The sequence below is a fragment of the Cornus florida genome, unplaced genomic scaffold, assembly GCF_030987335.1.
Source record: "Cornus florida cultivar Cherokee Brave unplaced genomic scaffold, ASM3098733v1 CherokeeBrave_3.0.0_Hap2_Chr11, whole genome shotgun sequence".
NCBI lineage: Eukaryota > Viridiplantae > Streptophyta > Magnoliopsida > Cornales > Cornaceae > Cornus > Cornus florida.
In genome coordinates, this window is record NW_026775581.1 from 87647429 (window position 1) to 87663958 (window position 16530).

Genomic DNA, 16530 nt, shown 5'->3' on the forward strand with positions numbered 1-16530 from the left:
CAACAAAAAAGAGTCGAAACAATAGAGAACTTAAGAAAAGCAATAGGCCTCTCCTTCCCCTCAAAATATCTCCTGTTCCTCTCAAGCCAAATACACCACCACACACAAAGAGGAGTAGCCCTCCAAGCATCACGAACATGGCCCCCCACAAAACACCCTCTCCAAGCCTCAACCAACTCTCTGGCGGAGTGAGGCATGACCCATTGGAACCCAAACAAGCCAAGCATCAAATCCCAACAATCCTTGGCCATGGGGCAATGCAAAAGAAGATGGTCCAATCCTTGGCCAACAATCCTTGATTATAGTTATGAATTCTGGAATGTTTCAGTAAGATTCTGATAAGAGTCTTGGAGTTGGTGGCAATTGGAAGTTCAGTGAGAAGTCCGGATTTTATTGCAATAAGTAGTGGCTTGTTATGTCCAATTTTTTTGTCTGGTTCTCTTTTTCTATGGCTTTGAAATTTTATATTCAATCTGGATTTCCACATTGTGAGGTGAAAAAGTATCGCTCAATGGTATGATTAAGAGCTAGCTTTTTAGAGATACTAAAATCAAATTTGTTTGTGGTAGAAACACTACATGATCAATTTGGTGTAACCATGCAAGTAAATTTTTATTATTAAGGTAATCCTACCAGTTTGATTAAACAAGATCTGCAATGTCATTTTGCATGTTAGTAATCTGTATGTTTGAAGCTGTGAGGGAATAATGCGATGTTAATTTCACTGCCAAGTGGATTGTTGTGAATTGTTTCAAAATCTTTTGTTTATCATTTTCATTATAATCATCTAACTATGATCCTAGTATGAAAGGTAGTGAAAGTTCGCAAGAACATTTGAAATGAATGTTTTCTACTAAAGATTGTTTCAAATATTTTTAAATTGTTAATTATGATTTAGAAAACATGTCCAGGATGTCAGTAAATGTCACCATACATCAGTATGTGGAGGACTGAATTTAAACTTGCATATTGTTAAGTTTCTTAAAAGATTTTATCCCTGTGAAGTTGACTTGGGTTCCAAATTCCCTTGTGTATTTTTCCTGATACTACAAATCACAGCCGTTATTGATACTGGCACCAATACTGTGATTCGAAATTGTGTTCTCACTGCTTGTAATTTGAAGAATGACCTGATAAAAGAAAATGTATTAGCATTGACCACTTCTGTTAATTGAATTCATCAGCATCATGTAGAGGTGCTTGTCTTGACCTCATTGAGGGTGTGTTGGCCCCTGTTTTTATTCCAGCTGGCATTTTTGTCCTATTGTTTTACTGGTGTTCTTTTCCTTTTAGATGACAATTGATGAAGTTAAGCGCACTGCACAGCAACAAGTGAACAGAGCATTGAAAGATCATGCCAGGTTTGCACTTGTTTAAGTTTTGGAGTTAATAATTAGTCTTGGACCTTTAGTGAGAGAAAACAAGTATATAACGTATTTCTGTACTTGAATGCTACTAGTGTGGCTGGTAATTTTGCTTTGTTTAGTGATCTAATGTTGAAATGTTGTTTCCTTAAGTAATTTGTATAAAATACACAATGACCAGATTATCCCAATTCCAAAACCTGTATCTGTTTGCTTCCTCGATATTTCTAAAGGTCTCATGGGTAGCATGTGACCTTGTCGATATGGTAAATATTATGCTTCTAAGAGTGCGTGCAAGTTTGTAGTGGATCTGAATGCTTAATAGTGGAAGATTTAATGATGCAGGCATAATTTCAAATTTCTACAAGTGGAATTTGTGTTTTCAGAAACTTTCCATATTTTGAAAGTTTCCTTATTTTGAGTAGTTTTCTGATTTTCATCAGCTTTCCTTTTTGAGTAGTTTTCTGATTTTCAGCTGCTTTCCTATTTTAATTTTTAATTTATATTTGGTAGTTGGCTAATATAAGGCTTAGGATTGGGTAGTTGGCTAATAGTTGGCCCTTGTGTTCCTTTTGTTTCTTTGGGTTTCACTCCCCTTTTTGAGCGTTTTTATTTAAATCTTACTTATCAAAAAAAAAAAAAAAATATAAGGCTAGGATTGGGGAGGAAGAAACTCTATATAAAGCCTTGTAATTGCTAGGGTTTATAGTTTAGTTGAAGAGATTATAATTATATTTTACAGCAAATAAAATTTGCTTTGCAATTCTTTGCAATTTCTCCTTTTCTCTTGCATTGTTCTTCTATTTCGTTTCAAAATTGCTGTGAAGACAATTTGATCGTCTCCTCTTGGTAAGGCAGCATTAGTTTAGTATCAGAGCTTAGGTTTCGGCTTTCCGACTGCTCGATCATGCCTCCACGACAACAACCGAGGAAATTGTAGGATGCAGAATCTGGTTGAATCCTTACCCAAGCAACACAAGAGTGAGAGTTTTTGCGGAGACAAGTTGAGTTGTTGACTCAACTATTGGGTCAACGTGTTGACAACATGCTGGTTGATGACAACGTTTCGATGGATGATGATGTGTCATATATCGAGACTATTGCAAAAAATTCATTCTATTTTTTGGGTAGCTATAGATCACTCGACGAGTGGACTGATCAATGTTGGCCGACAAATATCAATTTCCAGATTTCTGATTTTTATGAGGACAATCTTGAAGAGGATTTTTTTTTTCAATCCTTTTTGCAATAGCATAACATCCAGACCAACACCTATTCCACTTGATGAATGGCGTTGGAATGGTGGCTTTATGGAGGAAGTTCTTGAATTTGTCGGAAATCTTAGTGGAGAAGAAAAACAACTTTTGATCAAGGGAGATGATGCAACCGCACTGGTGAAGCCAAAATATGATGATGACCCAGAGGAAGAGGATGATATCATATATGGTGGTATAGGTGAATTCTTGTTTATGCAAAAGCCACTATTGATTCTAAAACATGAGGATGATAAACAAGCTACAAAAGAAGGATCTCAAGATGAAGTATGCGTGGTTGATCATGAAGATTTTGGATCCATGGAGATGAAAAATAATGGATTTTACTTTTATGACATAACTTGGGATGAATTCTTGGAGCGTACTACAACTGCTAGACGATTATTGGAAGAAAAATTAAAGTTGATTACACTAGTACTTCAAGATACATTTTCCACCGAGTTTTGCAAACCTACCTAATTTCAAAGGACATCTAGAAAAATCCATGTTTATTATGCGAGTGTAATCTTTGTTAGTATAAAAAGATTAACGTATTTGATTTGAGTTTGGAAAAGAAGAAAGAATGGATAGAAAGCCATGCTCGGATTTTTGATTAATCGTGAAAAATTGTTCCAAACTCGAGGGCGAGTTCTTTCCAACCCGGGGAGACTGATGCACGCAGAATTTCAAATTTCTACAAGTGGAATTTGTGTTTTCAGAAACTTTCCATACTTTGAGTAGTTTTGTGATTTTCATCCGCTTTCATTTTTGAGTAGTTTTCTGATTTTCAGCCGCTTTCCTATTTTGATTTTATATTTGGTAGTTAACTAATATAAGGCTAGGATTGGGGAGGAAGAAACTCTATATAAAGCCTTGTAATTGTTAGGGTTTACACTTTAGTTGAAGAGATTATTATTATATTTTACAGCAAATAAAATTTGATTTGAAATTCTTTGCAATTTCTCCTTTCCTCTTGCATCGTTCTTCTATTTCATTTCAAAATTGCTGTGAAGACAATTTGATCTTCTCCTCTTGGTATGGCCGCATCATTTAATGATACGGTTGATTTTCAGTTATTCATATCCATATTGTTTTTTGTATAGTTTATTTTTGCTATTGTATATTCTCTTTACCTATGTGACGTAGCGGATCAATGAAAATAATTAAGAATATTAACGTATTCTTTAAACACTCGAATCCACGAGAAGAGGTTGAGAGAAACTCTAGATTTTCTGTTATTGATAAAGATAAAGAAATAACTGATCCCTAAACTATTACAATAACCTGTATTTATAGGCCTAAGAAGGCCCTAAACTATTTAGAAAATTAAAGCAATGAAAACTTTCCTTTAACAGAAACTAAACTGTTTGGAAATTAAAACAATGAAAATAAACGCTTTTCACGACCACTGTTCACGTACTGTTCACACACCCTTCATGCGCACTGTTCATGCTTGTTCATTGACATATAGTCTTAGTATTAATTTGATAGAAACTTAATACTTCAAATCAGCCTGCAACGTATTATCCACTCAATTAAGGAATATTGTCCTATTATTATAATAAGTTTAACCCTTTTTTAGTGCAATACCCAGTATGTATCCTGCCACCTTTGCAGGGTGTTAAAAGGTCAAAACTTAAGACATACCTAATTATGCACCAAGTGGCTGCTCTCAAACTCAAAACCCTTTATAATAATCCAGCAAGTTAATTCGCTACAGGTCATATAAGAGTATGAACAAAATTTTATACCATTGACGACTTGGCCTTGGTGTTTCATAAACTTGTTCCTTACTTGTCCAATCCCAAAAGAACACCAATTGTGACAGATTTCCAATCTCCCTTGGCAACTCAAAAGAAAAGAAATTTTTTGAAACATCAAGCCTTTGCAACTTTTGACAATTTTTCATCCTCATGAATAATAAGACCACTACTAGATTCATCAACGAATTTTTCCTTGAAGAGCAGACAATCGGGAATGCTGAATTCTTCAACAGTAACTGCATTTAAATTCAGACACAAGTCACACAAGTATTCCACTATTCCCATAAACTGGGCCTTGAACACGAAGTGCAATTCGAGGACGTGCCACTATAGGATTCTGGATAGAATTAAAAACAAATCCAAGTGCTCCATTAATGATGTTTCTCTTTGCTGTCCATATGACGTGTATAAACTTTAAGGTTTTGGTTCCTTAAGTTTGACTACACACTGAAAATTATTTTGGGATGAGTTAGCATTTGTATCATTGGGAGCTACCTTATCTTCAACAGAAGAAATATTGTTGGCAATAGTCTCAGTTACTTCAGATATGCTAGGAGAAGTTGTTGCAACGCCCACTTTTTGAGTTGTGACTTGGCGTTGATTGATGGTAGATGGTGGTGGTTTATTGGAATCAGTCTGCTGCTGTGTAGAAGGACGCCCGAAATTCTGGTTATGAACACTGTCGATCCAACTGGGCAGCATCAAGGGTGGAAGACGCTTGTAACATCACGTTGTCCTGAAAAGCTAGCCGCAAACCATTGTTGAACTACGTAACTACTTGTGCTTCAGTTTCTAACAAATTGTTGCCAGATGATAACCGATAGAATTCTTCAGCATAGACACGAACCAAACGATTTCCCTGGCGACAATTTTGGTACTGTTGAAATAAAATCTGATCATTATTAGCCGGTAGAAATTACTTCTTCATTAGTTGTTGTTGACTTTGAGATATAATCAAATCAAGAGTAAATGATAAAGAAGAAGAAAAAGAGAAGAAAACGGATGTGTGTGTGTGTGAGAGAGAGAGAGAGAGAGAGAGAGAGATGGGGAAAGATGAAAGAGAGAAAGAATGAAAGAATACTTTCATCCTTCCACCACATTCTATTTATAATAACAAGTTTCAGAAATTACACATAAGCTCCAACATTATATAAGTAATAAGAAATAAGCCCCTGACAAGTGACAACACTCCCCCTCAAGCTGGTGCAAAGATATCTATCATGCCCAACTTGGCTAACATATTTTGCAATCAAGTCTTGCTCACACCCTTAGTCAAAACATTAGCAACCTTATCATGTGTGTTGACATATGGGGTACAAATCAGCCCAAGACGAAGCTTTTCCTTGATGAAGTGTCGATCGACTTCAATGTGCTTTGTCCTGTCATGTTGAACTGGATTGTGGGCAATGCTAATAGCAGCCTTGTTGTCATAGTATAACTTTATTGACTCGTGAATAAGATAACCCAACTCACCCAACATTGTACGTAGCCATAACAACTCACAAACTCCAAGTGCCATGGTCTGAACTCAGCCTTTGCACTAGATCTAGCTACAGATTGTTTCTTGCTTCGCCATGAAACAAGATTACCTCCAACAAATGTGCAATATCCTGATGTAGATCGTCGATCTGTAACAGACTTTGCCCAATCAGCATCACTATAGGCTTCAACACGTAAGTGGCCATGATTGCCAAACAATATTCCCTTACCAGATAAACCCTTGAGGTAGCGAAGAACATGATGAGTTACCTCAAGGTGAGGTGTATGTGGAGCATGCATAAATTGACTAATTACACTAATGTAGGCAATATCCAGGCGCGTGAGAGATAAGTAAATCAGTTTTCCAACCAATCGTTGAAATCTTCCCACCTTATCTAATGGGTCTCCATCTACATCATTAAGCCTGTGGTTCTGCTCAATGGGAATATCAATAGGTCTAGCTCCAAGCCTGTGTATTTTAGCCAACAAATCTAACACATACTTCCGTTGAGAAATGAACACCCCTTTCTTCAATCTGCACACTTCGATGCCAAGAAAGTATCTCAATGATCCGAGGTCTTTAACCTGGAACTTTGTCCCCAAGAATGACTTTATTCGACGGAATCTCTTCTGGATCTTTTCCAGTGATAACAATATCATCAATATATACAATAAGGGCAGTGGTGCAGCCCTGGTGCTTCTTGATGGAGAGAGTATGATATGCCTGACTCTGTGTGTACCTTACTCTTTTCACAGCTGTGCGGAACATCTCAAACCAAGCACGTGACGACTGCTTTAACCCATACAAGGCTTTATTTAGCTTGCACACTAAATTCTGACCATTGGTAAGCTTTAACCATAGTGGTATAGTCATATACACCTCTTCCTCCAAGTCACCATGAAGGAAATCATTCTTTACATCCAGCTGATGTAAGGGCCAATTCAAATTAGTTGCCAAAGAAAGAAGAACACGTATAGAGTTCATCTTGGCAACTGGAGCAAATGTTTCCTGATAATCAATTCCACAGGTCTGAGTGAAGCCCTTTGCAACTAACCGAGTTTTATCTCTCTCAATTGTTCCTTCTGCATGATACTGATTTCTTACCCATAGGTAATGGAACAATATCCCAAGTACCATTCTTCTCTAGGGCCTTCATTTCTTTAAGCATAACTTTCTTCCATGGAGTTTGACTGAGAGGAGATACAAAAAGTGAAAGCACGATATGTTGGAGATAAGGCATCATAGGATACAAATTGAGATATGGGATGTTTTGTACTCCTCCATTATCAGATCGAAGGATTTTGAGGGGATAACCAAACTGAGTACATACCATCATATGAAAGGTTTTAAAAATGGAATTAACTTCATCTTTGGTTTTCATAAGATAAAGCCAAGTATATTGACTAAAGTGATCAACAAACACAACAAAGTAACGAAAACCAAGCAATGAAGTAGTAGATGCAGGACCCCACACATCAGAATGAACGAAAACCAAGCAATGAAGTAGTAGATGTAGGACCCCACACATCAGAATGAACAAGCTGCAGAGGAGCTGTACTTTTATGAATACTAGTAGGATAAGAAACACGACATTGTTTGGCAAGAATGCATGTTTCACAATTTAGAGGAAGTACATGCTCCTCGATTGATGATTTCTTTGATCTCGTGGATTCTATTGGTCCTTAGATCTTTTCTCTTGTATTAGGGATGCGTTCCCCTTTTGAACGTTTTTCTAATATATTTTTACTTATCAAAAAAAAAAGAATGCATGTTTCACAATTTAACTCAAAAAGATTCAACAGAAGCAAACTGGGAAAGCACATGCTTCAAAACAAGAAGAGGTAAATGACCTAGTCTATTATGTCATTGGATTAACAGATCTTTATTGACATTACTATTCCTAACGCTAGATTGATTTGCAACATAATAAGAAGTTGGCCTCGCATTCAGCAAATACAAGCCATTGTCCTCATGTCCACTTCCCATCGTCTTCCCCGTGTCCAAGTCCTGAACACACAATGAGATGGAAAAAAGGTTACACTACAATTCAAGCTTTTTGTAATGTGACTGATAGAAAGGAGGTTATTGGTAAACTTTGGGCCACGAAGAACATATGATAAGGTAAGTGTTAACAGATATGATAGCCAAGATTTATGGAATGACTTACCATATTAGCAGAGATTTGATTATGCTATAGAATATACTGTGATTTGATCTAGATTTGATTTAGTTTCCTTTCTTGTAATATAAGCATGTGCTCTTTTTATCTATAAATATTAGAGCTGTGAATGAGTGATTTATCTCATTCATGCCTTTACATATTTCTCTTGCATTCCTTCTATCTTGTATATCTTCTTGGTATCAGGGCCAGGGTGGTCCGACTACAATGAGGGCATTGCAAGTTCGGCACCACCCATTCGGGAATGGTCTAAGGTGACATCGCCCATCCGGGAGGTGTTGGGTAGGCGTGGTTCGACCTCAATGAGGGCATTGCAAGTTTGGCACCACTTATTTAGAAATGGTTTGAGGAGATGTAATTGTTTCTCTTTTATGGTCTGAGGAGATATTGTTGATTCTTTCATCTACATTGTTTAAACTTATACATGAAGGGGAATGGTCTCAGGAGACATTGTTGATTATTCCATCTACATGTTACAAACATGTGAAGGGAAATGGTCTGAGGAGACATTGTTGGTTGTTTACGGTTTGAGGAGACATTGTTAATTGTTTATGGTCTGAGGAGACATTGTTAATTATTTATGGCCATTTGAGAGAAAATCATCGCCAGTCAGATTTGCACTCTGCAGCTTGTAGATTCTGAAGAAGGGTGCTAGCAAGACCATGTTTGAAGATGCATTGTCTAAGTTGGACGTCTCAGATATCCACGCACCAACTTGGGAGAGAGGGGGGGGGGGGGGGGGTGTTAATAGATATGATAGCCACGATTTATGGAATGACTTACCATATTAGCAGAGATTTGATCATGCCATAGAATATGCTTTAGAATATGTTGTGATTTGATCTAGATTTGATTTAGTTTCATTTCTTGTAATATGAGTATGTGCTCTTTTTATCTATTAATACTAGAGCTGTGAACGAGTGATTTATCTCATTCAAGCCTTTACATAGTTATCTCCTTTCTCTCTCTTTTTCTTTTTCTTTTTATTTTTTTATATGTACTGTAAGATTAGGAGAGGCAAAAACAGTTCCCTTCCCCGCAATGGAGGTGAAGGTGCCATTAAACACTCTAACCTTATCCTTACTAGAACATAAATTGTACGAAGAAAAATCAGATGCCATACAAGTCATGTGATCAGTGGCTCCTGAATCAATGATCCAGGGTGGCCTACCAGATAATTTGGAAACCTACTGTGCCGAATGAGAGGTACCTGTCTGAGCGAAGTTAGAAGTGGAAATGGAGGAATGTTGTGCTAGTAGATGTCAGACAACATCAAGTTCAGCCCCGAACAAAGAACTCGGTGGCCTTGAGGAGACATGCCCAGTAGAAGCAGTCTCACGCTTGGCAGTATGTGCTGTAGATAACCCCCTAAATGGACCAGGCCTTGGCCTAGCATGAGTAGGAGCAGGAGCAGGAGCTAGAGCAGGAGTAGGGCGACCGTGTATATTACAGTATGTTTCCCTAGTGTGGCGCGTATGCCCACAATGATCACATCTTAACTTGCTTTTGTCATCCTGCTTCCCTCCTTTTGGAGGATTGGGCTTGTTCCATTGTTGTGTGGCAAGAGCAGACCTCTCAGACAATGGTACTTCTGGCTTAGGCTTAGGGTATACAGGTGCATACATAGCCTTCATTCTACTGTCCTTAGCTTGGATATACGAAAACACATCTCTAACAGAAGTAGGGGCTGGATACTTGCCTAACACTCGTACCCTGGCATGCTTGTATCTCGGATGCAGACCACCCAAGAACTCTTAGATTCGATTCCTTTGTACCATAGCATGAAATGCTTGAACATCAGCTGCACAGACAGGTATGTAGTCTTGTAGTCTTGGTAGTGATCTAACTCTTCCCATTTACCACGTGGAGTGTGGTAATATGTAGCAAAAGTTTGGTCTTCTTGCTTGAATCTTGAAATTTGTTGTTGGAGTTCATACAATTTTGTAAAGTTACCAACTGAGGAATACGTCTCTTCCACAGCTGTCCATAGCTCTTTAGCTGTTTTCACAAACAGAAACCCTTTTCTGACCTGTGGCTGCATTGACTGCAACAATCACGTCATAACTAGTGCATTATTTGCACTCCACTCTTTGAATTCAGGATCGCTCTTGGAGGGATACATGACACTCCCTGGTCGATCATCCTACAATCAGTGATATGCATACGAGCATATTGAGTCCACTCCATATAGTTCAGCTCATCCAGCTTAACAGTCGTAATACAAAGGCCTGGATGGTGATCATTGCTACCTCCCAATATTGGAGTCAGACTAGGAGAAGACCCAACTTTTTTTGAAGTCACCTTGGAGCTAGACATTTTATCAAACAGTTTCTGGGTATACAATCCTCAGAAACAAAAGTAGCAACAAAATATGTAGAGAACTACATCTCTAACACACAAACTTCAACTAGAAAGATTACCGTCTTCTGAGATGCATAAAAAAGCGACCACACGGTCACCACACAAACCTTAGAAAACAAAAAAGTAGACCATACCAGAATAGCGAATGACGAAGAAAAAGCTGCTGTCGTTGCAGAACCCCGCGAACAAAAAAAAAAAAAAAACCAATCGAGGCTGCAATAGATAAAAAACAGGTCCAAAAAAAAGTTGGATCCGGGATACGTGTGAATGTGATTAACACTACTTGCAAACAAATCCCGTCATAGTTGTTAAAGGCTCAAGGTGCACAAAAGCGCAAAGGCCTCCTGGACCCTGAGGCGCAAGGCACAAGGCGAGGCGCGCGCCCGACTGAAGCAAAGCGCACATTGCAAAAAAAAACACAAAACCCACCCAATAAACTATTAAAGATGCAATAGTATATATAAAAAAGTAAAAGTCAGCTAAATGAATTACTTAAGTTCAATATTCAACATAAAGATGCCAAAGCATACTAAATCAAGTACTTGAATTCAACAGTGAATAATCAAACATATTAACATAAACCAGATTTCATGTCAATTAGCAAAATTAGATTTCAATTTCAAAGCAATATTGAAATACAGAGCTGCAGATTTCATACTTCCAGTTCAATTCAGTATTAAAAAAAAAAAAGACAGAGCTGCAGCCTGCAGTCCAGTTCCAAACTTCCAGTTCAGTTCATAAAAAAAATAATAATAATACAGAGTTGCAGATTTCATAAAAAAAAAAAAATACACAGATTGCATAAAAAAAATACAGAGCTGCAGATTTCATAAAAAAAATAGACAAATTTCATAAAAAAAATAAAACAGATTTCATAAAAAAAAAAAAAAAAAAAAATTAGAACCCAATTTTTTAAGAGAAACAATAGGCGATTTCAAGATTGAAAGAAAATCTGTATATTGCCTTCCTTTGAATGGTTTACAATGCTTTAGTTAAATAGGACATACAAGGGGCTAAAAAAAGGAAACTACAAGCTGACTACAAGCTGTGACAGCAAACTACAGGCTGTAATTACAGGCTGTATACTAACAGAAGCTACAGGCTGTGCACTAATAGAAGCTATAGGTTATACACTAAAATATCCCCTAAAATCTGGTCATTGACTATCTATATTTACACGCCTATCATATCCCCTAAAATATGGTCTTATTAAAACCAAATATCTCTTTTTCAACACTCCCCCTCAAGCTGGCTTGTAGATGTCTTCCATAGCTAGCTTGCTTCTTAAAACTTCAAACTGTTTCTTGTGTAGTCCTTTGGTAAGGATGTCTGCAGCTTGTTCAGTAGTAGAGACATAAGGAATGCAAATCATACCACAGTCAAGCTTTTCCTTGATAAAGTGTTTGTCAACTTCCACATGTTTGGTTCTGTCGTGGAGGACTGGATTATGAGCAATTGAAATGGCAGCTTTGTTGTCACAGTAGACTCTCATTGGAGGAGAAACAATAACCTTCAAATCTTCAAGGAGTCTTTTTAACCATATAGCTTCGCAAATCCCATGGGCGAGTGCTCTGAACTCGGCTTCTGCACTACTCCTCGCTACTACATTTTGTTTCTTGCTTCGCCACGTGACTAAGTTTCCTCCAACGAAGGTGCAATATCCTGAGGTAGATCGTCTATCAACTATACTGCCTGCCCAATCAGCATCTGTGTACACCTCCACTTGTAAATGACCTTGTTTCTTGAACATAAGTCCTTTACCTGGTGAGCCCTTTAAGTACCTCAGAATCCTGTACACTGCTTCAAAGTGTTCCTGTCCAGGAGAGTGCATGAACTGACTCACCATACTGACTGCAAATGCTATATCTGGGCGTGTGTGAGATAAGTAAATTAGTCTTCCCACCAATCTCTGATATCTTTCACGATCAACCATATTCTCGGGTTCGGCAGCTTCTAACTTCAGGTTGACTTCAATTGGAGTGTCAGCAGCTTTACACCCGAGTAGTCCTGTCTCATTAAGCAAATCAAGTACATATTTTCGTTGATTCACGAAAATTCCTTCTCTTGACTTGGCAAATTCCATTCCAAGGAAGTATTTTAATGCTCCCAGATCTTTGACTTCAAAATCTTTAGCAAGTTTCTTCTTCAGTTTGGTCAACTCTTCAATTTCATCACCTGTCAAAATTATATCATCCACATACACAATTAAAATGGCAATTTTCCCTTCCTCACCGTGTTTGTAGAACATGGTATGGTCTGCCTGACTCTGATGATACCCATGACTCTTCACAGCCTTTCCAAAACGTTCAAACCACGCTCTTGGAGACTGTTTCAAACCGTACAGGGATTTTTTGAGTTTACAGACTTTGCTCTGATTGTGTTTTCCTTCGAACCCAGGTGGCAAGCTCATAAACACTTCTTCTTCCAAGTCTCCATTTAAAAAGGCATTTTTTATGTCCAATTGATGTAATGGCCAATTAGAATTGACTGCCAATGACAATAAGACTCGGATAGAATTTATTTTTGCTACAGGAGCAAACGTCTCTTGGTAATCAATGCCGTACGTTTGCGTAAAACCTTTCGCCACAAGTCTTGCCTTGTACCTTTCCACACTACCATCAGCTTTACACTTAATAGTGAAAACCCATTTACACCCAACAGTTTTCTTTCCTTTGGGTAAGTCAACTATTTCCCACGTTCCACTCCTTTTAAGAGCATTCATCTCCTCTAACACTGCTGATTTCCAATTCGGATCATCTAGTGCTTCCTGAATGTTTCTTGGAACAAACAAGTGAGAAATATTTGAAGTAAAGGCCCTATGTTTATGGGAAAGTTTATCATAAGACAAGTATTTGGCAATGGGATGCTGGGTACAGGTTCGGATTCCTTTTCTAACAGCTATAGGGATATCAAGGTCTACAGGAACTTGGCTAGGTGTCTCTGTACGATTAGAAATAGTAGGGACAACTGTAGACAAGTTAGGATTTAGAGTACCTTGAGTGTTCAGGGAGTCATTGCTCGGGACCTCTGATTGGCCTTGCTCAGGTACAATAGTAGGCTCTCTACTCTTTTGATGAGTCTTTTTTCTGTTATAAACCAGAAGCTCAGGATTCGGTTTTTTTTGGAACCGTTGGTAGGATTTCTCCCCCTGTTGGAGATACAGTAAGGCTCGGCAGATTAGGACTAGGAGGCCCCGGGTTTCCTGATTCTAGAACATCATTTTCTTGTTTAAAAAGATCAGTGTTTGGAGTAGAGTGTGAGACAATAGTTTTAGGTAAGGGAATATTAGTAGAAATCTCCCAAAAATTTTCTTCACTCTCTTTCTCCCCCTGAAGAAAAGTTTTCTGAAAATAAGGATGATTTTCTAGAAAAAAAACATCCATACTGATAAACATTTTTTTTGTTGTCGGATTGAAGCATTTGTACCCCTTTTTATTCGGGGGCATACCCAACAAATACACATTTTTCAGCCCGAGGATCCAATTTCGATCGAAGTCTACTAGGTAAATGGACAAAGACAGTGCACCCAAATACTTTCAAAGGCAGGTTTGAATAAATCCGAGTTTCAGGAAAAGATGTTTTAAGGCTTTCAAGGGGTGTAAAATAGTTAAGAACACGAGTAGGCATCCTGTTAATCAAATATGTTGCTGTTAAAACGGCTTCACCCCACAAATACTTAGGAACATTCATTGAAAACATGATGGCACGAGAAACTTCAAGTAAATGTTTATTCTTTCTTTCAGCAATTCCGTTTTGTTGGGGTGTGTCAACACAAGTGGATTGGTGAAAAATTCCTTTTTCTGTTAAAAAACTTCCTAAAACTTCATTAAAGTATTCGGTGCCGTTATCAGTATGAAGAATGCCAATTTTTGTTTGAAATTGATTTTCAATCATCATATAAAAATCCTTGAATAATTTTTCAACTTCAGATTTTTCATTCATTAAATACACCCAACACAAACGTGTATGATCATCAATAAAAGTCACAAACCATTTTTTTCCAGAAAGAGTTGTGATCCTAGAAGGGCCCCAAACATCGCTATGGATTAAATAAAATGGTTTTGATGTTTGGTAAGGTTTAGGAGAATACGTAGTACGATGACTCTTTGATAAAAAACAATTCTCACAATAAAAAGATGAACAATCCAATCCTTTAAACAAAGAAGGAAATAATTTTTTAAGATAAGGGAAACTAAGATGCCCTAGTCTAAAATGCCATAGCATTATTTGTTCTCTAACAGGGATAGAACGAAAACTACTCAAACCTTGAGCCTTTTTATTACTTGAAATATCATCTTCAAAATAGTAGAGACCATCTATCATCTTAGCACTGCCAATCGTCTTCCCCAAGCTCTGGTCCTGAAATTCACAATAGGATTAAAAAAAGATAACACGACAATTAGAGTCTTTGGACAATTTACTAACTGATAAAAGGTTACAAGCAAGCTTAGGGACATGAAGGACAGACTTAAGATCAATAATTTTTGAAAGTTTCACTAAACCTTTGCCTGCAATAGGAGAATAAGAACCATCAGCTATTCTGTTTTTTTTTTTTCAGAGCCAGAACAGGGTGAATAAGTTTGAAATAAATGAGAACAACTTGTCATATGGTCAGAAGCCCCTGAATCAATGATCCATGGGGTAACACTGGAATTTGAACGACAAGATAAGGCCTTCGGGTTGTTACCTGTTTGAGCAAGAGAAACATTAGGAGTACCAGATGAGGAATTGAATTTCAGCAATTTTAGAAGATGATCCATCTGTTCTTTGCTGAAGGGAAGTGCCTCGACTTCATGAGCTGATGGGGCTCGGTTGAATCTGCCTTCCTGGTTGAATCTGCCTTCCTGCTTACTCTTCCAATTCGCTGGTTTACCATGAATTTTCCAGCAGGTTTCACGGGTATGGTGAGGCTTGTTGCAGTGGTCACACCAAAGACGGGGCTTTTCATTATGTTTCCTGCCAATATTCGCTTCAGATGCGACCAAGGCAGAGGTCTCAACAGCACCATTTGATAACTTTTTTCCAAGCATGACCAGCCTGCGACTTTCCTCTCTTCGAACCTCGGAGAAGACTTCACCGATTAAAGGCAAGGGTTGTCGTCCAATTATTCTGCCTCTCACTTCATCAAACTCGACATTGAGTCCAATGAGAAACTTGAAGATGCGGTTGTCTTCCACCTTCTTTTTGTAATGGTTGCAATCTTCAGGCGATTTCCACTCATAATCGCTGAACAAATCAAGGTCCTGCCACAAACGTTTCAGAGAGTTGAAATATTTTGTAACACTGTTATCTCCTTGACGGATCTCTCCGAGTTTCAGCATTAGTTCATAGACTTGAGACTGATTTCCTAGGTCTGAATACATTTGGTTGACATTGTCCCAAAGTTCTTTTGCTGTGTGGTAACACATATAATTAGAACTGATGTCCTCCTCCATAGAATTCACCAACCAGGTCATCACCATCGAATTCTCTGCATCCCAGGTCGAGTAGGATGGATCTTCGGGTTTTGGTTCCTTCTTTTCTCCTGTTAGGTAGCTGATTTTGCCTCTGCCTCGGATATACATCCGCACGGACTGGGACCAGCGAAGGAAGTTTTCACCATTTAGCCGAATTGTGGTAATCTGGACCGAGTGTGTCTGAGAGTTTTGGACTTGGGACTCAAAGGTCTTGGTCTTGGACTCAGGTATGTCATCAGACATGGTGATTAGAGTTGTTTGGAAGAGAAAAAAAAAAAGGAACAGCTAGGGGTTTTTTTTTTCAGAAGAATCGGTAAGATGCTCTGATACCAAATAGGCGATTTCAAGATTGAAAGAAAATCTGTATATTGCCTTCCTTTGAATGGTTTACAATGCTTTAGTTAAATAGGACATACAAGGGGCTAAAAAAAGGAAACTACAAGCTGACTACAAGCTGTGACAGCAAACTACAGGCTGTAATTACAGGCTGTATACTAACAGAAGCTACAGGCTGTGCACTAATAGAAGCTATAGGTTATACACTAAAATATCCCCTAAAATCTGGTCATTGACTATCTATATTTACACGCCTATCATATCCCCTAAAATATGATCTTATTAAAACCAAATATCTCTTTTTCAACAGAAACAGAGCCCAGATTATCATGATTATA

The 16530-nt window shown here is 38.0% G+C and overlaps 1 protein-coding gene across 1 annotated transcript in view; it reads left to right on the forward strand.

The window, feature by feature from the left end:
- Positions 1-16530, forward strand: part of LOC132283907 (uncharacterized) — a 141273-nt gene that overhangs the window by 45019 nt on the left and 79724 nt on the right. Inside the window, exon 15 of the mRNA XM_059785943.1 lies at positions 1294-1361. Coding sequence (XP_059641926.1) covers positions 1294-1361 — 68 coding nt within the window. The remainder of the gene's footprint in view (positions 1-1293; positions 1362-16530) is intronic.